This window comes from Salvelinus sp. IW2-2015, linkage group LG6.2 (genome assembly GCF_002910315.2).
Source record: "Salvelinus sp. IW2-2015 linkage group LG6.2, ASM291031v2, whole genome shotgun sequence".
Classification (NCBI taxonomy): domain Eukaryota; kingdom Metazoa; phylum Chordata; class Actinopteri; order Salmoniformes; family Salmonidae; genus Salvelinus; species Salvelinus sp. IW2-2015.
In genome coordinates, this window is record NC_036846.1 from 11,833,700 (window position 1) to 11,858,972 (window position 25,273).

A 25,273-nucleotide genomic window follows, 5' to 3' on the forward strand; every position below is an offset into this window, starting at 1 on the left:
TTATTCTAGAATGCCCTGGTCTGTGTCAAACAGCACTGTAACGGTAGGATACCAATTTATAGCCTTGGCCTTATAAACCTTCCCTTAGAAAGCAGGATGTCAGCCACTACAATGTCACAATACAACTGGGGATAATACTGGACAGTGGGGTATCATATTTTTGGGAAGCACTGGTGTCAGATTATGTCTCGACCTCCGAGCCATCGTTTATCTCTAAAGCAGAGAGTAATGCTGGTCTCAGGATTTGCAGTGAAGCATTGTCTGTAGATAGTGATTGCAGCTATGCCATTGTTAGTCAATTTGTTGGGTTCTTTTGAGGAAGTACAGTGCCTATAGAAAGTCTACATGCCCTTGAACATTTTTCACATTTTGTTGCGTTACAAAGTGGGATTGAAATAGATTTAAGTAATAGATCAACACAAAATATTCCATAATGTCAAAGTGAAAAGAACGTTTTTTATTTTTATTTTTTATAACTAAAATATAGTCGTTGCGTAAGTATTCCTCCCTTTGTTTAGGCAAGCCTAAATTAGTTCAGAAGTAAAATTTGGCTTAACAAATCACATAATAAGTTATATGGACTCACTCTGTGTGAAATAAAATGGGTTGACATGATTTTGAACCCCTACCCCTTCCTCTGTCCCCCATAGGTACAACATCTTTAAGGTCCCTCAGTCAAGTACTGAATTTCAAGCACAGCTTCAAATATCAGGGAGCTTTTCCGAAAGCCTCTTATAGAAGGGCAGTGATTGGTAGATGTGTAGCAATAGCAAATCAGACATTGAATATCTCTTTAAGCATGGTCAAGTTTATAATTATGCTGTGGATTATTTATTAAACCACTCAGACACATCAAAGATACAGTCGTCCTTCTGAAGTGTAATTCTGCAAAAAAATTGCAAATTAATACACTTTTTGGCCTAAATGCAAAGTCCTGTTTGRGGCAAATCCAAGACAACACATCACTGAGTAACTGCTTCCTTATTTTCAAGYGTGGTGGTGGCTGCATCATGGTATGGGTATGCTTGACATCAGCAAATACGGGAGTTTTTCAGAATAAAAAGAAACGGCAAACTCCTAGAGAAAAACCTGCTTCAGTCTGCTTTCCACCAGACACTGGGAGAGGAATTCACCTTTCAGTTGGACAATAACCTACAACACAAGGCCAAAACTACACTGGATATGCTTACCAAGAAAACAGTGGATGTTCCTGAGTGGCAAAGTTACAGTTTTGACATAAATCTGCTCGAAAATCTATTCCAAGACTTAACAATTGCTGTCTAGTCATAATCCACAACAGAGCTTGAAGACTTTTGAAAAGAATAATGGGCAAACATTGGACAATACAGGTGTGTGAAGCTCTTATGAGACTTACCCAAGAAGACACACAGCTGGAATCACTGCCAAAGGTGTTTCTAACATGTGTTGACTCAGGGGGGTGAATACTTACAGTATCTAATCAAGGTACATTAGCGTTTTATTTTTCATTAATACAAAGAAATTTAGTATTTTGAGTATTTTGACATTAGAGTACTTTGTGAAGATCTTTGACAAAAAATGACAAATACATTTTAATCAAACTTTGTAACACAACAAAAATAAAYCCAAGGGGGTGTAGACTTTCTATAGGCCCTATAGCTGTCTTTCATTCTACAAATTGCTCATTTAAAGAGTGCCTTTGTTTACGTAGTCCATTAGAAAAATGAATCAGCTGAAAGTGGAAACGCGTCAAGTTGTAAACAAAATACTTGCCATTATTTGTGAAGGGAATGCTTTCCCCTTTTTAACTGTTGACAGGTCTCTTCTCTATCCCTTTGAACAGTGTTTCACTCGGGAAATGCAATTATAGCAACCATTGTGACAGCTATTAGAACCCCAAATGGCCTGTTTTTCCTGGTTCCATTTGCCCAAGTGATTTGGAAGGCGTGGCCTAAGTGAACAAGAGGCATATCAATAGTCCACCTGACAGGGTTGAATTGCTGCACTAAAGTCACTGGAGAACGCCATTAGAGCCTAAAACATTTTTTGAAAAGAGAAATGACTGATTGTTTTAAAGGTGTTTACAGTTGAAGTATCTTCACCTATTCCAGGCCTTTTTGAATGGGTAATTTTGTAGCGACCAGAAAATAATGCTATGGCGGAGGTTTGACAAATAAGCCTTACAAACTGACAGTATATAATATGTTCAACAGGGGCAATGCTACAATCAATATCATTTCTGGAACCACTCCTTTGCCAGCCTCCACTAGTCCCCAACTCTCAACCAGGATTTATTTCCTGCTGCCATCCGTCCATCACCATGACAACACAAAGCAGTCCTACTGACTAATGGCACTACCTATCCAGGTCACGACAGTCTTTTTGATGAAGAAAAGGTCTTGGCACCTGGTTGAACCCGTAATGCTGGCAGGACAAATTGACTGTCTAATGTTTGGGTAATGACGCCTAGAGCTGTTTTTCATCTCCTGTCTATCTCCTGTCCATCTCCTATCCATCATGTGTCACATCACGTGTTATGCTTCTTCTCTGTTGAATGGCAGGGTTATTAGGATCATCTGAATTTTCATATTTTTGAAAGACATTGAAAGACATTGTTATTTATTTCTCCTTTAAAATATTCTTAAACATTTTCTGACACTAGCTATCTTTTCATCCAAATTGGCGACAGATTTTCAAGCGAATATTCTAAAATCCGCATAAAGACAATATGCACATTTTCCCACCAGTGGTGTGTTTCCACCAAATGGACTTGTTGCAGATAAAAATCAGTGCATAATGACTCTTGTTTTGGGACCTGTGCTCTAGCCAACATCTTGCAGATACAGTGCGGGTAGGCTGTGCAGGTAGGCTTGTCTACAATGATGAGATTATTATTTGTCAAACGGCAGTCAAGCATCGATCAGAATAAGAACCTCAATATTTATTGGAAAGGAGCATCAAGATCACTGTGCACTTGCACCACCCTGTGAAGTTCATAACTTATTTAACCTGTAGCCCAATAAACTGCATGCTTTCCTGAGTTGTAGTGGGAGGACCATACACCATATTGTCGCGTGACTCCAAGTTTACTTCGATATGATGGTTTTTATATCAATATTTGCGCATTAAGGTGTTTCCACTGCCATTTCTCACCTAATTCATTGTAGCAAAACTTCCTGTTTCCATCACAGCTGTCATGATTTTTTGACTTTACTCGCATAAAAACTGTGGATGGAAACATGGTTACTGAGATAATAGCTGTCAACATGTGACTAACAGCTTGCTAGTTGGCTTATCCCAGCTACTTATGAATAACTACAACTTGTGATTGCAATACATGTCTGTAGCAACAGCTAGTAGTGTCACATCCTGACCATAGAAAGCCTGTATTTTCTATGGTAGAGTAGGTCAGGGCGTGACTAGGGGTTTTAGTCTAGTTTATTATTTCTATGTGGGGTTCTAGGTTTAATTTTCTATGTTGGGGTTTGTGTATGATTCCAAAATAGAGGCAGCTGGTAATCGTTGTCTCTAATTGGGGATCATACTTAAGTTGCATTTTTCCACCTGTGGGTTATGGGATATTGTTTGTGTTACTGTGTTTTGAGTTAGTGCACGTAGCATCTCGTTAGTCACGGTTCGTTGTTAGTTTATTGTTTATTTGTTTTTGTATTTGTTAAGTTTCACTTTATCATTCCAATTATGTGGAACTCAACATACGCTGCGCCTTGGTCCGACCATTGTTACGAACAACGTGACAAGTAGTGATGATTGTTTTGGTGATCTGTAAGTTGTCATGTTTAGTCAGGGAGACAGGGAGACCTACTGAAGTATTTAATTGAAAGTTCAACATTTCATCATGATGACCATGTTTATAATCATTACAGTATCTTTCTTTACACCCTCATACTAATAATTATGTCATATTGAAATGTTACCCTGGCCTTCTGTAGTGAGATGAATTGGGGGGGAATGTAAGAGTTCTTTGATGTGATGAGAAGCTGGGTAAGGAGAGGGCTGGTGTGTTTGACAGGGTAAGGTAGCAGGAAGTTTGAGGGAATTCAAAAGGAGCTCTCCTGAACCTCAGGCCCTTATAGTTCAAAGCTACAACCCTTCTCTTTGCTGAAGAATTCCCTAAAAGTCACCAGGAAGGTGGTTCTAATGGTTCTGGATCCCAACAGGGTTGACTGCACTCCCCTAGGCCATCCAATATGAGTCTGAGTTGCCACCTCCACTACAGAGCTCTGCTAAAACTAACTCCCATCGTCCAACCAGAGACAGGACAGTAATACACACAGCCTGATCACACGCTTAAGTGATAATTGACACAATAGTGCCTATAGTGACTAAAACGGAAGACTCTGTAAAGAGATTATTCTAGGCTGGGGATGTTCATATTTATTCACTAGCTATGAAATGGTAGATCAAAATCCCTGACACAATGGAACTTCCTGCTCTTATTTATTTCAATGGAACGGTGATGATATCGTACAATTTTCATAATGGTGAAGGACTAAATAGTCAAAGTGAATGCCGTTTCATAGCCATTATCAGTTGCTTCCATCACTTAATAGACACTTAAGTGTCTGAAGACCTTTGTGCTTTTTGCACATTTTAAAAAGCCTTTTACCATTCTGTCCAAGCTTATAGTCCTCAGATTGTTGTTCTGCAAAACAGCTTTTAATTGTCTCCTGGTGCTGTGTCAAATATTGTACTCTGTATTCAGAACCAATGGACTAATCATGAGGAGATATTTCAGAAGAGGGAATACCTGAGAAAGCCATTGAAGCAGACTTTCAAGGGATTGCAAGATAGAGAAAGATCAAGACAAATCCAGCGAACAGCCACGGGACTCTTAGCTGTTGAGAATGGATCAGCCATCCAACAGCAGCTGTACTGATGGATTGTGGAGAGGTTAATGGTAATCGTCTTTAAGAATGTAATGTTCTTAACAAAACCTTAAAACCGCTTGCTTTTTTCACTGACCGATTGTAATCCTAGATTGTGCAACGTGACGATGGGAGTCGACAGTTCGTGAAACCGTTATCATGAAAGGAAAGTAACACACGTAGACACAAAGAGATGCAAAAACCTGTCGGTCCAATTCCCAAAGGGTTCCATTCTTCTAAAAAACAAGAATTAAAAACGCACCAAAGGGAATTCCGCTTCGAGAGACATTATTGTGAAAGTATAGACGCTTCATAAACCCGGCGTTTGATAGATATCGCAGGCGCCATTAAGATCTGAATGAGGTTGTCGTTTCAGCAGCCAGCATGCAGTATTAATCAAAAAGGGCCTTTAATTAAAGCATCTCGTCTGATGGAGACAATGACAAGATGACATTGAGGAGTTATGGAAGGGAGGCATCTGTCTTGATCTGATTTCAAATCATAGCCCCAGAAAACACACAGCTGTTTCATCCCAGGGCTCTTCGCTCTTAAAATATCAGGTTAATTGCTTGTGTTTTGGTGTAAGAGAATGCCAAGCTGTCTCAGAGAATCATTGTTTCACACACTTGAACACATGCATTCGTGTGCATATCCTCTCACATGCACATGCGAGAACATTTGCAAGGCACTCTCTCTAGCACCACACTCACTGGCGCATGGGTGGCAATTAATGATGAAGCACACCGGTGCCAATTGGTTTGATTGCTTAACAGCATCACGGTGCAGTTGACATTGGACTTGATGAGGTGTGGAGATCACATGAGATGTGCAATTACTATCTATTAAATTAATGTAAAGATGTTGACCTTTGTCTCAGCACCAAATACATAAAAAAAAGTAAATGTTTAGAAAGTGCAGAAATTCCCACCATAAATGTCTGGCCACCCAATACATTAAATATCTATTACCAGAGCAAGATAAATAGTGGAAAAATATGGCATCTCAAATGCTTAGATATTTAGATTTAGATATATTTAGATATGCAGATGGATGCATCCTGACCGGTTGCATCACTGCCTGGTACGGCAATTGCTCGGCCTCCGACCGCAAGGCACTTCAGAGGGTAGTGCGTACGGCCCAGTACATCACTGGGGCAAAGCTGCCTGCCATCCAGGACCTCTACACCAGGCGGTGTCAGAGGAAGGCCCTAAAAATTGTCAAAGACCCCAGCCACCCCAGTCATAGACTGTTCTCTCTACTACCGCATGGCAAGCGGTACCGGAGTGCCAAGTCTAGGACAAAAAGGCTTCTCAACAGTTTTTACCCCCAAGCCATAAGACTCCTGAACAGGTAACCAAAATGGTTACCCGGACTATTTGCATTGTGTGCCCCCCCCAACCTCTCTTTTACGCTGCTGCTACTCCCTGTTTATCATATATGCATAGTCACTTTAACTATACATTCATGTACATACTACCTAAATGGCCCGACCAACCAGTGCTCCCGCACATTGGCTAACCGGGCTATCTGCATTGTGTCCCACCACCCGCCAACCCCTCTTTTTACRCTWCTGCTACTCTCTGTTCATCATATATGCATAGTYACTTTAACSATACCTACATGTACATACTAYCTCAATAAGCCTGACTAACAGGTGTCTGTATATAGCCTTGCTACTCTTTTTTCAAATGCCTTTTTACTGTTGTTTTATTTCTTTACTTACCTACACACACACACACACACACACACACACACATACCTTTTTTTCCCCGCACCATTGGTTAGAGCCTGTAAGTAAGCATTTCACTGTAAGGTCTACACCTGTTGTATTCGGCGCACATRACAAATAAACTTTGATTTGATTTGACTCTACCAAGTCGAAGTGTTCTAATTTGTATGTAAAGGATTATCTTATTTATCAAGTATTCTAATAACCAAGTACAAGAAGATGATTTCGTTATGTAATGTAATCAAGTTCCCACTTAGTCATCCTGTGCGTAACTTGAAGGGATAACAACCACTGTAACTAATTGTATATCTTCATTAAACCTTGAGGCAGTACAATGAGCCAGTTAATATCTTTGCTAATCTACATTTGACCCCACAAGGTGAACTCATGAAGATAGAGGCATTTCCATAGTTTTTATTATACATTTTATTGAGCTCAAATGAGATGTTTTGATCATTTACATTAACATGCAATTTGGTTGAAAGGGCTGCTACAGTATGATACATACAATATTGTAAAACAATGGATTTGTGTAAAGCTTATCTCAACCTAACTCAAAAGTCCAATAAACATTAACTAGTAGAAATACATAAAACCTTTCTTAACTATAAACCATTGAATGTGTAGTGTTGTTCCTAACATAGGATATTTCTATACAAAAGACAATAGACCATTACAGGGTCACCATAGCAGATCAATGTTTCAGACATTTCACCAACAGCTCACACTATGTTTCTATACAATAGACAATAGACCATTACAGGGTCACCATAGCAGATCAATGTTTCAGACATTTCACCAACAGCTCACACTATGTTTCTATACAATAGACAATAGACCATTACAGGGTYACCATAGCAGATCAATGTTTCAGACATTTCACCAACAGCTCACACTATGTTTCTATACAATAGACAATAGACCATTACAGGGTCACCATAGCAGATCAATGTTTCAGACATTTCACCCACAGCTCACACTATGCAATATTCATACAAGCTTATGAAATTATTACTTCAGTGTCTGAAAGGTAACTTTGAAGGGTTTTGGATTTTACGTTTTAAGATGGTTAAATGGTTGTCACTTCACATGCTGCTTATGTTGTGTTTGATGTTAGAACATGTGTTTGATGCCATTCATTGGGTGAGTTTTGAGGAATTTGAAACTGAACAAAAGTGTCTGTGCCCTATTAAAACATGTCGGTAACCCTCCTTCCCCTTGAAGATTTAACACACAATAACATGTATTACACCCTGCTGTGGATGTTCCCTCCTGGAACTTCTAACATTGTAGGCCATCATTGTAAATAATAATTTGTTCTTAACTGACGTGCCTAGTTAAATAAAGGATAAATAAAACATTTATAAATAATGTATTACTTTTACATTAAAAGTTTGACTATGTTGATTTAACTCATAATGTGTCTCAGTACACACAGTATTATAACAATATCTACATAGGTTATAACCCTGAAATAGGACACTGTCATGTCAACTGTTGCCTGCCCTTCCCATAGGCCCCAAGTCCGTAATGAATTATACAGCTGAGAAATAATTCCTGTAGAAAATTATTTCTGAATGACACGCATACATTTCCTCAGCCTTGCGGAAGCGACGTAGGGGTTGTTTGTCAGCTGCTGGAGGTTTGCTTCGTGTTGACAGGTGTGCAGCGAGAGGCAAAGGCACACTGACAGGGCCAATTTGCATAGCCACTAAAGAGGCAGCCTCCCTGAAACAATGCATGATGTCCTTCAAACAAAGTTGTTATTTTTGGCCTTCACTCGTCATATTATTTTAGCACAGTCCATGTTACTGGCCTTAACTTGTCATATTGTTTCTGGGTCTTTCTCTAGGGCTGGAATCAGCGAAATGACAAGTCGAAACATCAGCATACCATTAGGTGACCATTAGGACATCCAGCATGTAACAAGGATTGTGCCAAAATCCAAATTCATATCCAGCTGTTTACCCTATCAAAGCATGCTGTTAATGCAGACGACATAGTTCAAGAAAAGTCCTGACTTTTTCAAGTATCTCAAAGATTGCCCTAACCCTTAAAAAACCCACCTCCATTTGGAATTTACGGGAGCAAATCAGAAATGTCAGCATTGTAGGTTTACCTCTTAGCGTTGAAGATGGATAGATAATCACGACGTGTCATTCCGGGGGCCAATTACACAGCTTTGTGTGAAATTGGAAAACCTGTTCTCTGAACGCTCTAATGGATGTTCTGGTCATTAGTTATTTGAGAGTCTTTTCGGGCTGTAATCAAACGTGAAACATCCTGTTAAGCTCCCATAAAGAAACAGCTGCCTCTATAAATGACCTTCTGGGTTAAAGAACCCAACATTCAGCCAGTTGGTGTTTGCCACAATTATCAATATTTTTTTGTTGCTATAGCATCTCATGCATTTGATATGCAATTTTAGGTTGCATTTACTTTTCTTGGTTTGTCAGATAGCCACAGCTTCATACAGAACACAATCACCAGTTTATTGCAAGCAGCTCCCCCACAAGATAGTAACAACCCAAAATCAATGCCAAGCAGGTGTACTATACTTTTTTTTGTTTTACATTCAGGTGTTCTCGTATGTGCTTACAGTCTCTTTCTGTTTCTCTTTGAACAGGAGCCCAACTGTCGAGTCAACAAGGCCCGCCTCCTCTACCACCAGCCCCTCCCCCTCACCACAAACACCACCCGTCCATTACGTCGTTGAGCCGCGGCTCGCTGGCCAATCAGAGGAGCCTAAGCCCTCCCCCCTCGGCTGGCCTGGTGGCCGAGTTGCAGAGCGCAGCGGAATGTGTCCAGCTGCAGGACAGCTGGGTMCTGGGCAGCAATGTGGCMCTGGAGAGCAGGTGAGTGCTCTGATGCACCTGGGGGGTTTGTGACAGTTTGTGACATCCAATACACCTGGGGATATGATGACCCATCGCACCTTTAGGGAATGACTCATCTGAGAGATCAGTATTCCCAATGAAAGCGTCATATCTACATGTACGTTAAAGGGAAATGTCAAAAATCTTCAACATCAACATCACATCATATTCCATATATATATTTTCACATATGTGAAAATGGCACGTTTCTAGGTTTTGTAGTAAAAAAAGGGAAGATAATGGGAAGGGAAGATAAGATCCAATGACATCATCAACCAATTAGTAGACAGCAATTGGTCAAAATTACATGATGCACACCGATGATGTCATTAGAAACACTTATCTTCATCTATCTTTTTTACTACAAAACATAGAAACGCACCAAATTGTACATATGTTGATGAATATGAAGTTGAAAAATGGTGACGTTTCCCTTTAAGCGAAGAAAGAGGTTGGTTTATTATAATCTGAATGTACATTTCTCTATGTATCTTCTGGTGCATCTCAGTGGAACTGTTGGTGTCCTTGTCATGGGTAGCCCTTTCCTACAGTCAAATGACTAGTGGCCTCATGAGTGGAATTGTATTCATATATTTTCATAATTTCATAATTAATAAACTGGTGTTTCTATGTCAAACGTTTTTGTTATTTTTCAGTCTTCTGTGATGTATATAAAGTGTAATATTGGAATGCAAACAAAAAATGTAATACATTTAAACTCTATATCTGACATGGTACAGGTGTCTTATTTTTTTAAAGCCCATAACCATGTGTGTGAGGTGTATACTTTGGTTTCAAAGTAAATTTGTTAAAGACTACCAGGAAGCACTCTAGCTGTGTTCGAATACGCATACTAACCACACTAACCATACTATTTGTGACGTAAATTGAGTGTATAGTATGCTTATTGGTCATAGTATGGATAAAGTTAGCATGCCAAAAGTTACTACATTTGACAAAATACAAAGTTTACAAGCAGTGGACAATATTTCCGTTCTTTTAAGGGCCCATAGTGCAATTCTTCAGAAAATGGTTATGGCTTCATATTGTTTTCAGATTTGAAGAAAATGGCAGAAAATTGAAAAGTCCAACGGGAGCGGATACAAATTCATAGCTTTAACTAATTATGACAAATGTAATAAAGTAATGACTTTTCAAATAAGTTAACTTTCACATTATGTTGGCTGACAATTTGTTAGCTACCCGATCCTTACGAACCACATCATTACAGAAGTATGTACCGGTATGTTAGCTAGCTACCTAACGTTAGTTGGCTACTAATACATCAAACTTGCCAGTATATTAACCATATGCCATCTAACTAACTACCCAGTGTTTATTGACTTGATTATTCCCGTCATTCATAGTTTAGCTAAGTGGTATAGTCGTTTTGCGTTTCTCAATGGACATTCATTCGAGTGCTTTCGTAAATTCGCTCTAGCTACTTACTCCAATTTCAGAGCACTCTCCTTTGAGTGTACGAGAGCGCAGAATAACTTCCCAGCAGCACAGTTACAGTCACAAACACTCTGGATGACATAAAAACAGCCTAACCAGCTCTGCTAGGGTGAGTAAAATGGTTAGAATGATGTGTTCTCTCATTTGTGTCTGAAAGTAGCTAGCAAGCTAGCCAACGTTAGCCAGTTAGCTTGGGTGCTTGACTGCCATTGTAAGGTCAGAACGCTCGAATCAACCCTACTCATCGGCCAGAGCGTCCAGTGTACACTCTGAACGATCCGAGAGCAAAATGCTCTGAGTTTACAAATGGACAATCTGACAACGCTTTGAATTTATGAATGCCCAGAGCACATTCTGAGCGCACTCTGGCACTCCAGATTGAATTTAAGAACACACCCAAAGTCATAAAATGTCTAGCTAGTAATTTGTTATGCTAACAAGCTAGCAAGAGGCTGCATAGCAACAGCATCAACTTCTGGTAGACAGGCACAGCGCTAGCACGCTCAACTGAAAGGATACTGTTCGTTTAGGGTATAACGTAAACCCACTCACTTTTGTACATCGCCTTGGTCCGTACAATTGACCTTATTTTAGCGCCCAAAAACGTAATACTTCCAGATCAACTGTAATGTCAATACCATTGTAAAGCACAATTTTTCCCCTTTCCAACAAAATTCATGCCGAGACCTCCATGCTGCCCGTTTCTGCATGATTCAAGAAGGCAATGAGCTCCGTTGGGTCTTTTTAAAAATGGCGGGTGGGGAAGCAAAACTAATGCGTGATAGTGAGAAGGAGAGATGTCGTGTGGGAAAACTGCTTTTTTTCACTCGATCTGTCCAACTTATCACCTTAAAAACACTATAAAGAGTTTATATAATGTGTCATTACATACCTATTTGAAGGTTTGTGTCGAATTTGAATCAGGTTTTTCGGGCGGTACTAAAGTGATCTTCAGAARTAAACAGCGGCTTTGAGAGTCATGATTGCTTGCAGTGATGACGCAAAAAATGACTAGGTATCCCCCCTTACCCCTGTCACTGTCCATTTCTTGTTTTTAAACGATGAGAGAAGTCCTGCACCTGTTGGAGACAAATTATAAGACAGAAATAGTTGCTGTACGTTATGGCATGACACGTCACGATGTAACGGAGGGTCAGTTTTTTCAACTTTTCTCCAACACTATAGAGCGATTACCATGTCGATCAATGCTTGAAAAGAAACGTAGTTCACACCCCAGATTTTGAAGTCAACACAGTCGCTACAGTCCCATTMGTTTTCTTTGCAGCCTCGTTTGAATGTCGCGGTTGCGCACATTTGTACGGAATGGGGTGAGTTTACGTTACTAAAATTAACTAATAGTATATAGTATGTATTGTATACTCATTAAGTATGTAGTATACAGTATGTTAGTATGGAAATTCAAACACAGCTTCAGAGTGACCCTGATTTAGCCCACTGCATTAAAAGTATGCCAACTAGGTGAGTCTGTTCTATTTCTCAAAGAAACCAATTGGACAATGTACATTGCATGATGAAATATTTTATATCTTTCACAAATACAAACTTACCTCTGGACATAATCCCTTCAACTAATGCACTATCACTAATTACTAATCATTCATAGTTCATCAACAATAAGAGATGGTTAGAGGGCCTCTGCTAGGACTTTGCCTCATCAGTTCAGTTAATCAGTTTAGAGCACCAGCAAACGTTTGAGGTGAAAGGAAATATGACCTGGAGATGGATCATTCGCAACATTTGATACGATCCAAAGCGGTTTGGCATAATGGTAATGGAAGAGCACAGGTTTCCAGAGGCTTGCCAGCCTGAAATCAAATTGATGTAACTTACAAGAAGGCACTTCGGTCTAAATAGATTATTATTTTTTCAGTTGAAGATGCCCTGCACAGGAAGCTACTTTGTCATAAGAGTCTTTGTCTAGCATTTCCCCCGTGAGAAAAAACATCAGTGTTATTTATTTCCAAACCATAAAGGGGTTTCAAAATGTCCATACCGTTCCAGGAAAGTATATTACGTTCTACTTCAAATTGACACACGTGGATGAATCCATTCCAGCCTGATGTTTCCTTGGCTCAGAGTACTCTTACACATCCTAGATAAATTTTTTGCCTTGTCGTTTTTCTTTAGCAGCATGCAGTAAGAAGCTATCATGATAGTACCAAATCAATTGGGTTATGCAGCATTTGTTATTCCAAGCTGAGGAAGACACGGTAATTGAATACTAACATCGCTGTAATTTTGACTGCCTTGCTGGTATTGACAAAACAATATGTACACACCTATCATCACCCAGGTGTAGAAATTACTATCTGCAGCACACTGTACTCTAAAGCAAGTGCCTCGCTGTGAGGGAACCAGGCGTCATGGTAACCTCAGGGGGCAGATGGGACATTTACATTTACATTTAAGTCATTTAGCAGACGCTCTTATCCAGAGCGACTTACAAATTGGTGCATTCACCTTATGATATCCAGTGGAACAGCCACTTTACAATAGTGCATCTAACTCTTTTAAGGGGGAGGGGGGGGGGTTAGAAGGATTACTTTATCCTATCCTAGGTATTCCTTAAAGAGGTGGGGTTTCAGGTGTCTCYGGAAGGTGGTGATTGACTCCGCTGACCTGGCGTCGTGAGGGAGTTTGTTCCACCATTGGGACGACCTTAGCTACGCTTATAACTATGCTTGTCCAGTAAACTACTAGGTTGTTCAATGCAAACAAGAGCACCAGATAACATATATTAGGCATTCAGCATGCTGGTTTTGGTTCAGTTAACTGGCAAAGAGATGCCTACAGAAATCGTATTACGTACTTTCTCCGTTCAACTCATGGTGATAACTAATGCAATGGAACAAAAAAGGGTCAGGGGTTTTAYCATTTGCATGCATTTAGAACCTGCCTCCTACTACCCATTGTCCTATAACTTTAGTATGGCCTACAGTATAGAACAACCACAATGATTGACCACATTAGCTAATGTTATGATTCATTAGAATAAATTAATCATACTACAGCCCCCATTAAAGCGGCAATCAGCGGTTGAAACAATAACTAATGGTTTCCCTGTCCCTGTTTCGATAAAAAGCTGAGGGATGGTGCTGGAGAAATGTAACCGCTCTCAAATTCTTAGACAGAGCTATGGATGCAAGGACTGACCATCATTACAATTCTAGTTTTTAACCATGTTTTGAGGCTTTACAGTGTTAGCGTACATTTACTTTGTATACAAACATTGGAGTAAACAAGCTAATATTTGGGGTTCGGATGGGGTACGACAGTTGAACTAAACTCATGAGGCATTTAATGGGTACATATCAATACTTTACACAGTATCAGTCAAAGGTTTGGACACACCTACTCATTCCAGGGTTTTTCTTTATTTTTACTATTTTCTACATTGTAGAAAAAAGTGAAGACATCAAAACTATGAAATAACACATATGGAATCATGTAGTAACCAAAAAAGTGTTAAACAAATCAAAATAAATGTAATATTCTTCAAAGTAGCCACCCTTTGCCTTGATGACAGCTTTGCACAGATTTGGCATTCTCTCAACTAGCTTCACCTGGAATGCTTTTCCAACAACAGTCTTGAAGGAGGTCTCACATATGCTGAGCATATTTATGTTCCTTCATTCTGCAGTCCAACTCATCCCAAACCATCTCAACTGGGTTGAGGGCGGGTGATTGTGGAGGCCAGGTCATCTGATGCAGCACTCCATCACTCTCCTTCTTGGTCACATAGCCCTTACACATCCTGAAGGTGTGTTGGGTCATTGTCCTGTTGAAAAACACAATGATAGTCCCAATAAGCGCAAACCAGATGGGATGGCGTATACTATGGTAGCCATGCTGGTTAAGTGTACCTTGAATTCTAAATAAATCACCAACAGTGTCACCAGCAAAGCACCCCCACACCATCACACCTCTTCCTCCAMGCTTCATGGTGGGAACCACACATTAGGAGATCATCCGTTCACCTACTCTGCGTCTCACGAAGATATGGTGGTTGGAACCAAAAATCTAAAATTCTGACTAATCAAACCAAAGGACAAATTTCCACCGGTCTAATGTCCATTGCTCATGTTTCTTGACCCAAGCAAGTCTTTTCTTCTTATTGGTGTCCTTTAGTAGTGGTTTCTTTGCAGAAATTCGACCACAATAAAGGTGCTTTTTTAATAATTTTTTTTAATGAATGCCTGATTCACGCAGTCTCCTCTGAACAGTTGATGTTGAGATGTGTCTGTTACTTGAACTCTGTGAAGCATTTATTTGGGTTGCAATCTAAGGTGCAGTTAACTCTAATGAACTTATCCTCTGCAGCATCCTCTGTGTCTTCCTTTCCTGTGGTGGTCCTCATGAGAGCCAGTTTCATCGTAGCGCTTGATGTTTTTTGCGACTGCTCTTGAAGAAACTTTAAAAGTTCCTGAAATGTTCCGCATTGACTGACCTTCATGTCTCAAAGTAATGATGGACTGTCATTTCACTTTGCTTATTTGAGCTGTTCTTGCCATAATATGGACTTGGTCTTTTACCAAATAGGGTTATCTTGTCTATACCACTCCTGCCTTTTCACAACACAACTGATTGGCCGAAACGCATTAAGAGGGAATACAATTCCACAAATTAACTTTGAACAAGGCACACCTGTTCATTGAAATGCATTCCAGTTGACTACCTAATGAAGCTGGTTGAGATAATGCCAAATCTGTGCAAAGCTGTCATCAAGGCAAAGGGTGGCTACTTTGAAAAATCTCAAATATATTTTTATTTAGTTAATTACACAGTCTTTTTTGTTACTACATGATTCCATATGTGTTATTTCATATTTTGATGTCTTCACTATTATTCTACAATGTAAAAAATATTAAAAAATTAAGAAAAACCCTGGAATGAGTAGATGTTTCCAAACTTTTGACTGGTACTGTAAGTCCAAGAATGGATGTAGCAACTGCATATTGCCCCTTTACAAATGTGGTCTTCAAAGCATTTGCATTCTAATTTGGCCCCGTTCCTTCTTACATTCATAACGAACAGTTCTTTTAACTTATTGAAAAGCTGCATCCAATTACTAATGTGTTTATCCAAGAGGAAATGTATGGGCCCCATTATGTATGTTTTATTAGACTCCCATTTCACAAGTCTCTCTCTATATATATATTCTCAATGCAGTGTACAATGGAGTGTACAGTCATTAGGGTTAATTTAGAGCAGTTTGTCTGTGTTGTCAAAAGGTAATAGACTGACTATCATTTCCTGAAATGCCTAATGTACTGGTCACTTCTGTCCATTTATTTTTGTCATGTTCCAATATTGAGTGCGCAAAGCAGACATGCATAACTATTCAAAACAGCTGATGTTATATGATATCAGCTGTCACCTGCTTCCTTATTTTTTTACACCTCCATGTTATATTTCAGTATCCCTGCTTTGTATTCAATTTGATGATATTTTAAGGGATTCAACAACCTCAGTTCATAACAGGGAGTGAAATACTCTGACGCTCAAGCAAAAATACCCAACTTAAAACAATTTCCAAACTAATTGACTTGACACAAAACTAGCAAAATCTGGAAGAGTTTTACGCTTTGAGCCGCCCTTTGAATTGAATCTAATTACTACTTTCAAAGTGAGAAATGAAGGTTTCCTAACCGAATAGATATTCTTCAGAAATTATTACACTCAAGCTTTTGTTCCAATCCATGCTGAGAACACTCCAGCTCTTCGGTATAAAGTGCTCAATTAGATGCCAATATAACCCTGTTATTACCTCCTCTGTTCTGTTCCGGACTGTTCTCTACCACTATGGATACATTCACATCTTATAAGTGTGTGGAGGGCTTTCAATCAACCACTCAGGTTCCACTTTTTAACACTCGCCTCTATAGAAATACACATATTTTCAATTAGCATTATACAAAGGTGCTACTGAATCCCATTTATGTGTGAATTGCTATTGGCCTCGAGAGGAATGTCACCCAGGTCATTATCTTTTAAATGTGGTGCACTCCCAGATTAGTTAAAAAAATTAACCAAATGTGTAAAATTGGTTTATAATATATTTATACCAGATATACTATAAGTACTCTTCTCAATAAGGTGCAGTTAGGCTGTCTCATACGTCCTGTGGAATCCAGTTAAACTCTCTGTCACACATATTCAATAAAGAGCATTTGAAACGGCTATTATGACACAGCTTCAACGTTTGTGGTTCCACACGCTACTGTTATAAATGGTCTGTCGGCCCTCATCAGATTCACCTGTCAGGGGAGTCTGCTCGTAAAATGAAATTATGTCTGGAGTCTAAAATCATGCAACGATAGAATGTCAGGATGGGTGCCTTACTCCTGAAAGAATAGAGAGTAGGTCTCTGTCTTCCATGGGAAATTCTTCCAGATATATATATWTTTTTAAACCTATGAAAAGAATTTGCGTACTGTACATGGACTGCATTAGTAAATACTTAATTCGATTGTGGTGTTTTTACATGATTATCATTAAAAAACAACAACAGATCATCCATCTCTCATTTTGTGCCCGTGATGCACAAATCCCCCAAATACTCAAAACAACACTTTCATGTCTTAAAGCGAATCAAACAAAATTACTTGGTTATGTGCAGCAGCCCGGGCGCAGTGGGGAAGCATCTCAAAATGGCGCCACTCTGATCTCTGCATGCACCATAGCCCAGAAACACCAGGGGGCTGCCCCCTGAAATACTGTCACACAGATGTGTGCTGCTGCACTAGGGTAGCACTTGCTACCAGTTCCCCTGCTGAGAGGGCAGGTGGTTCCATAGGATAGCAGGAGGAGGGGGGGGTGGGGGGGGGGAGAAAAAGAGTGAAACAGAGATAGGAGGAGCTAAAAAAAGAAGGGAGCAAGAGTTGAAGAGAAGAGAAAAAATAGAAGAGAGAGAAGGAGAGATACTGATAGGAAAGAGAGAGAAAATAGTGAGAGGAAAGTGGGAGAGAAGGGGAGAGAGAGATGGACTTAGGTGCCTGCCACATCGGTAGGCTGTCTTGGTCACGGATTAAAGAGCCGTATTATTCCACATTTCACCTGAAATGCTAATGCTAACAATATGATGGCTAATAGGCAGATTACATAGTCAAAGGTGTTTGTGCTCATGTTTCTGATGTGCAGAAGGGCTTAGCCCAGGTCCAAATCACCCACTGTATGTTTTGTTCTTTTGTACTCCTCAAGTGTTCAAATGTCAAACTGATGACGAGGAAGTGAGTTGAGCAATGGAACCCGGCTCTTGCTATTACTTTTGTGCGATGGCCATTTCAAAGAGACGTACACGCTCATGCACGCATGCACACACACAATCAATAGAGCTGCCAGGATTAGCATAGTAATGTGCTTCATTTCGTCACACTCCTTCTAATTGATTACAGACGATCATCCTGTGTGTATAGCCGCAGACGTTTATCATGCTGTGTTTGGTAAATCATTTCCAAAAGCATTTCATTTTTACCCACCCTGTTAGCAGGCAGTCTGTAGCCAAGTTAATATTCAGAACACAATAGTGCTAGTTTTTCAACATCTTTGCCATTTATTCAACGAAAATGGTGTGCCAAAAGGCAGCTTTGTGTTACAGTGGATTTTAGTGACCTAACGCATAATTTTCACAGTAAAATTCCCCTTTTAAAAAAATTCTGGATTAGGGCAGAGAAAACCCTTGGTTTACTAAGAAATCTTACTAAAATCATAAGGGACCAAAATGCTATGTGGGCTAAAGACAGACGGACTGGTTCGGCAGATGATTGGATGGCTTTTAAAACGTCTTCGAAAGTATGGGTGTGGCTATGATCCGTAAATTGAAAGCAGACCACTACCTGAAATCTACTTCAGATAATTTAAATAATCCATCCAAATTTTGGCAAGTAGTCATACATTTGGAGTGCAACAAAGATACACCGCTTCCCAAACAATTGTTGGTAGACACACAGATTGTAACTGAGAGAACCTCCATTCTGAAAGCCTTGAATCAGCATTTTTTAGATGCAGGCAGTTTATTTGAAAAGGTATAATTGAGCCCCCTATAAATTTACCTGACACCCCTGTGCACTCCTTCACCAGGTTCTCCTTTTCATCCTTCTCTGTTTCAGAAGTGTGTAAAGCCTTGAAAGAAATTGATGGGAAAAAATCCCCTGGCCCTGATGAACTACACCCCCCCTTCTTACACCTAGCTGCAGACATCATTGCTCCCCCTTAACATGTATTTTTAACCTCACGCTTGATGTTAAGGAAATCCCCAAGTTATGGAAATCTGCTTTTGTACTGCCTCTCCGGAAAGGTGGAGATCCTTTGCTACTTGACAACTATCGACCCATATCAAAATKATCTGTACTGTCAAAGGTACTGGAGTCCTTTAGTTAGTAGGCAGCTAAAGGCCTACTTCCAAGACAACAACATCTTAAATGGAATGCAATCAGGTTTTAGGTCTAGCCACAGCACTGTTTCAGCAACATTGAAGGTTTTAAATGACATCCACTGTGCTCTTGACAAGAAGTTACATTGTGTGTTTGTCTTTATTGATTTGTCGAAGGCATTTGACACCGTGGACCATGCTGTGTTAATGCAAAGGTTAAAATGTTGTGGAATTACTGGTCATGCTCTAGATTGGTTTAAAAATTACCTATCAAATCGTACACAATGTGTAATGGCGGATGGTTGTAAATCTGAGTCCATAGAGGTGTGCTCAGGTGTTCCACAGGGTTCTATTTCGGGCCCACTGTTCATTTTGTACATCAACAACATTGGGAATCTTATTGAAACAGCGGATGTTCATTTTTATGCAGATGATACTGTTCTTTATTCAAGTGGTAGTAGTTTATCTTTAGCTTTTGAAAATGCCCAAAGAGCATTTAACACCATACAACAGAGTCTGTATGATTTAAAGCTGGTTCTAAATTCGGGTAAAACAACATGCATGGTATTTTCAAATGCCAGGCATGTTACTAATCATGCCATTGCTACGTTGGCTGGACATACTAYAGAGCAAGTTAAAGTGTACAAATATTTGGGTGTGTGGGTTGATGAGAAGCTGAGCTTCACTGTGCATGTAGAGAACTTGATAGGAAGCTCGAGCTGAGTATAGGTTTTTATTCCCGGCATAAGGCCTGTTTTTCTTAGGAAGCCAGGAAGGAGCTGGTACGATGTATATTACTGGCGGTTTTATATTTTAGTGATGTTATATATATATGCAGGCCTCAACCACTACCCTGAGAGCATTGTGATCTCCACAACACTGTTGGCAGGTTGTCATTGACCTTGCGTAGGCTTAAATACTGGTATAAACTGATTTATAAGGCCATATTGTGACATTTTATCTCTGTTCTTTTTAATCCAGTCGGTAAATAAATATAAATTCCTATTCTCATTTGCTTCTAACAGTAAAACAATTAGAACAGGTCATGGTAGAAATTGTTTTAGTTACTCAGCTCCGTGGTCCTGGAATTCTCTCCTGAACATTTAAAAATTTGATGATCTAGTTTCATTGGTTGAGTTTAAACACTTGATCGATGTATATATCATAGAAGAGTGTAATTGTCTTTAGGACAGCTGTTTTTTAGTCAAGACTTTCGTGTTTTTTAACGTAATATGTAATTGTTGTACTGTATGTGTGTTTATAGTTTTGTTTAATGTTGTGTTAGTGTTCCCCCTGCTGCTATTGGACCAGGTCTCTCTTGGAAAAGAGATGTAATCTCATTGAGAAAGGTTAAATAAAACAAAACAAAAWTTTTAAAAATTCTGTAGATGAGTAGTGGGACTTGATATTCAATAATTCAGATTGTGAACTAACCTTTTTGATTGTGAACTAACCTTTTGGACAATTTGTCATTATCAACTATGTGTGAAATGGAATCATTTGGTGCATTCTCTCTTAAATAAACCCCTATAATCACCGTATGCTCATTCTCGTAGCCAAGCAGCTCGTAAATAGGCCCCAGTATTCACTGTATGCTCAAATCAATATCACTGCACAAATCCTTACTAAACTACCTCAGAAATAGGTATACCACCAACCCTTTTCTCTGACCAAACAGTGAGATGAATCCATCAATCATCAACCTGGGAGAAAAGAAAAACAGACATATTACAGATYACTAAGCTCATAATACACTTGACCTCCAACTTTTCACACAAGCTGCTGAATACACCATACATCCTGCCAGATCTGTGAACACCCTTGTTCAGATACCACACTCTTCATTCTCAGTGACATGCTGTACTCTTTCACAGAGAGAGACTTATACTATCCATGACTATGCTTGTCAATTGGGGCTTAGAAATGCCATACAATCCATATTAGACATTTGTCCTATTAGAAAACCATTGATCAGATGCATTAACAAAACAACATGGCTGTGGCAAGGCTGTGGCAATTTAAGTGTTGGCATGAAAAGTGACAGTTAACTAGCTTAATAAATAATTTAGCAGATGCTTTAATCAAAAGGAACTTACAGAACTGTCAATGTGACAGTGACACGTTGTAATGTGGAGGTAAGGAGGGAGAAGTAGAATGATGGCTTTATAAACTCATGGCTTTATTTATGTATCAAACCCCAAAAGGCACCAGGCTAGTGGGACAGCAGAAATATTCTTTCCAACAGTTAGTGGAGGGCCAATCCCATAGCCTGGAACACACAGGTGCCCACAGGTGCCGGATCAACCRCCCCAACAAAACACATGAATGCGAGCCCTGATGCAACAAACCAAGAACCAACCTCACAGGTACAACGGTTAGCGAGATAATGCAACATAAAGAACAGAAACTGCAATTACTCACAATTCCCTAGCACACTTGCTACAATATTGAGGGAATTGAACCCTCAACGCTAGTGTTGTCAGCATCATGCTCTAATCCACTGAGACAGTTGAACCCTTGTTATTTCTACTGTTAGCAGTATTGACAACAAGGGGCTGTAAAAGTTTAATTACACAGAGAACACTTCAAATGGTAAGTCTGTCACATTTTACTAGGTCCAAACTGCACACATTTAGCCATTAATCCGTAAGTGATGGCAAAAGAGGCATCAAGGCTTAATTTATCTACTTCAGAGGTTTCCACGCGGGTTTAAAAAGTTAAGTGGCAAAGCCAGAGTAGTGCTTGTGATTAAACCTCCTTAATTACCCCAGGTATAATGGCCTATTAGTCGGTCCCTGTAGTTAAAGAGCAAGTGGGAGATGATTGTTTTTACGAGGTACTTTTAGCTTCACCTTTTACAATGTCAGGGTTAGTACTGAGGCCTATCGTATTGAATATACAATTCACATTGGAGAATAATGATATGTCCATGATTTCTCTTGCAAAAATATGTTGTTTCAATGAATATCCTGAATAAATAAAGGTTTAATGAGATTATCCTGAATAAATAAAGGTTTAATAGGAATATACAGTACACCCAAATAAATGTGTATTTGTTTCTGTATTCATCATTATCTAATATGAATTTGTATTTTTCTGGTTTGTTTCCCAAGACACTTCCTCTTTAAGACGGGCACAGGAACAACCCCTTTCTTCGGCACGGCAACCCCAGGTTACACCATGGCAACTGGGGCGGTGTACTCCACCCCGGCACGTCCCCTACCCAGAAACACCCTCTCCAGAGGGGCTTTCAAGTTCAAGAAGTCACCCAAGCACTGCTCCTGGAGGTGCACCGCCCTGAGCGCAGTGGGCATGGCTGTCCTGCTTTCAATCATGCTCTGCTACTGTATAGGTAACTATGGCCCATCCTTGTGACTATGCCACTCCCTGTAACTATGGCCCCTCCTTGTGACTATACCACTCCCTGTAACTATGGCCCCTCCTTGTGACTATGGCCCCTCCTTGTAACTACGACCCCTCCTTGTAACTACTATGGCCCCTCCTTGTGATGCCAAAGTTATGGGGCCCATAGTCACAAGGCGGGCCAAAGTTAGAAGGAGGGGCCATAGTCACAAGAGGGGGGCAGAGTTAAAAGGGGGAGCTATAGTCACAAGGAAGGGTCATAGTCACAAGGAGGGGCCATACTACAAGGAGGGGCCAAAGTTAGAAGGAGGGGCCATAGTCACAAGAGGGGGGGGGGGGGCAGAGTTAAAAGGGGGAGCTATAGTCACAAGGAAGGAGGTGCCAAAGTTAGAAGGAGGGGCCATAATCACATGGATGGGCCATAGTCACAATGACGGGCCATAGTCACAAAAGGCTGCCATAGTCACAAGGATGGGCCCAGTCACAAGGAGGGGCCATACTAGAAGGAGGTGCCATAGTTAGAAGGAGGGGCCATAATCACAAGGATGGGCCCATACTCACAAGGGGCTGTCATAGTCACAGGGGAGGGCATAGATAAAATGACGGGCCATAGTCACAAAGGGCTGCCATAGTCCAAAGGATGGGCCATAGTCACAAGGAGGGGCCATACTACAAGGAGCAACAAGTTAGAAGAGGGGCCACAATCACATGGATGGGCCATACCTCACAAGGGGCTGTCATAGTCACAAGGAGGGGCCATAGTTAGAAATAGAGGCCATAATCACAAGGAGGGCCATAGTCACAAAGAAGGGCCATACTTAGAAGGAGGTGCCAAAGTTAGAAGGAGGGGCCATAATCACATGGATGGGCCATAGTCCCAAGGAGGGGCCATAGTTACAAGGAGCGGCAAAAGTTAAAAGGAGGGCCATAATCACATGGATGGGCATAGTCACAAGGAGGGGCCATAGTCCACAGGAGGGGCCATAGTTAGAAGGAGGGCCATAATCACAAGGAGGGGCCATAGTCACAAGGGGGGGCATAGTTACAAGGAGGGCCATAGTTACAAGGAGGGGCCATAGTCACAAGGAGTGGCCATAGTCACAAGGAGGGGCCATAGTCACAAGGAGGGGCCATAGGTACAAGGGAAGGCATTGTTAAAATGATGGGCCATAGTCACAAAGGGCTGCCATAGTCACAAGGATGGGCACAGTCACAAGAGGGGGCCATACTAGAAGGAGGTGCCATAGTTAGAAGGAGGGGCCATAGTCACAAGGATGGGCATAGTCACAAGGAGGGCCATAGTCACAAGGGGGGCCATGAGTCACAAAGGGAGCCATATTCACAAGAAGAAGCCATAGTCACAAAGAGGGGCCATAGTCACAAGGAGGGCCATAGTCACAAGGGGGGCATAGGTAAAATGGGGGGCCATAGTCAGAAGGAGGGGCCATAGTTACAAGGGGGCCATAGTTACAAAGGGGGCCATAGTCACGAGTGGTCATAGTCACAAGGAGGGGCCCATAGTCACAGGAAAGGCCATAGTCACAAGGAGTCACAAGGAGGTGCCATAGTCACAAGGAGGGGCCATAGTTACAAGGAGGTCATTAGTCACAAGGAGGGGCCATAGTCCAAGGAAGGGGCATAGTCACAAGGAGGGCCATAGTTAAAATCAGGGCCATAGTCACAACGACGGGCCATAGTCACATGCAGGGGCCATAGTCACAAGGAAAGGCATAGTCCACAATGGGGGTCAGGTCACAAGGAGGGGTCATAGTCACAAGGAGGGCATATTAAAGGAGGGGCCATAGTTACAAAGGGGGGCATAGTCACACGGAGGGGTCATAGTCACAAGGAGGTTCCATAGTCACAAGGAGGGGCATAGTTAGAAGGAGGGGCCATAAATCACATGGATGGGCCATAGTCAACAAGGATCACAAGGAGGTGCCATAGTCCACAGGAGGGGCATAGTTACAAGGAGGGGCATTAGTCACAAGGAGGGGCATTAGTCACAGGAGGGGCCATAGTCACAGGAGGGCCATAGTTAAAATCGGGGGCCATAGTCCACAAGGAGGGGCCATAGTTACAAAGGAGGGGTCATATCACATGGAGGGGCCATAGTTACAAGGACGGGCCATAGTCAATGCGGGCCATAGTCACAAGGAAGGCCATAGTCACAATGGGGCCATAGTCACATGAGGGGCCATAGTCACAAGAGGGGTCAAGATCACAAGGAGGTTCCATAGTCACAAGGAGGGGCCATAGTTAGAAGGAGGGGCCATAATCAATGGGATGGCCATAGTCACAAGGAGTCACAAGGAGGTGCCATAGTCACAAGGAGGGGCCATAGTTACAAGGAGGGGCATTAGTCACAAGAGGGGCCATAGTCACAAGGAAGGGGCCTAGTTAATCGGGCATAGTCACAAGGAGGGGCATAGTCAAGGAGGGGTCATAGTCACATGGAGGGGCCATAGTTACAAGGACGGGCCATAGTCACTGCAGGGGCATAGTCACAAGGAAAGGTCATAGTCACCGTGGGCCATAGTCACATTGAGGGGCCATAGTCACAAGGAGGGGTCAGAGTCACAAGGCAATA

At 41.0% G+C, this 25,273-nt stretch overlaps 1 protein-coding gene across 4 annotated transcripts in view; it reads left to right on the forward strand.

Annotated features, from left to right (window-relative positions):
• The window catches only part of LOC111965832 (teneurin-3), a 163,674-nt gene that overhangs the window by 61,584 nt on the left and 76,817 nt on the right, over positions 1 to 25,273 (forward strand). For all 4 annotated transcript variants that reach the window (XM_070444243.1, XM_070444244.1, XM_070444245.1 and 1 more), the window contains 2 exons: positions 9,221 to 9,449; positions 22,434 to 22,672. In XM_070444243.1, coding sequence (XP_070300344.1) covers positions 9,221 to 9,449; positions 22,434 to 22,672 — 468 coding nt within the window. The remainder of the gene's footprint in view (positions 1 to 9,220; positions 9,450 to 22,433; positions 22,673 to 25,273) is intronic.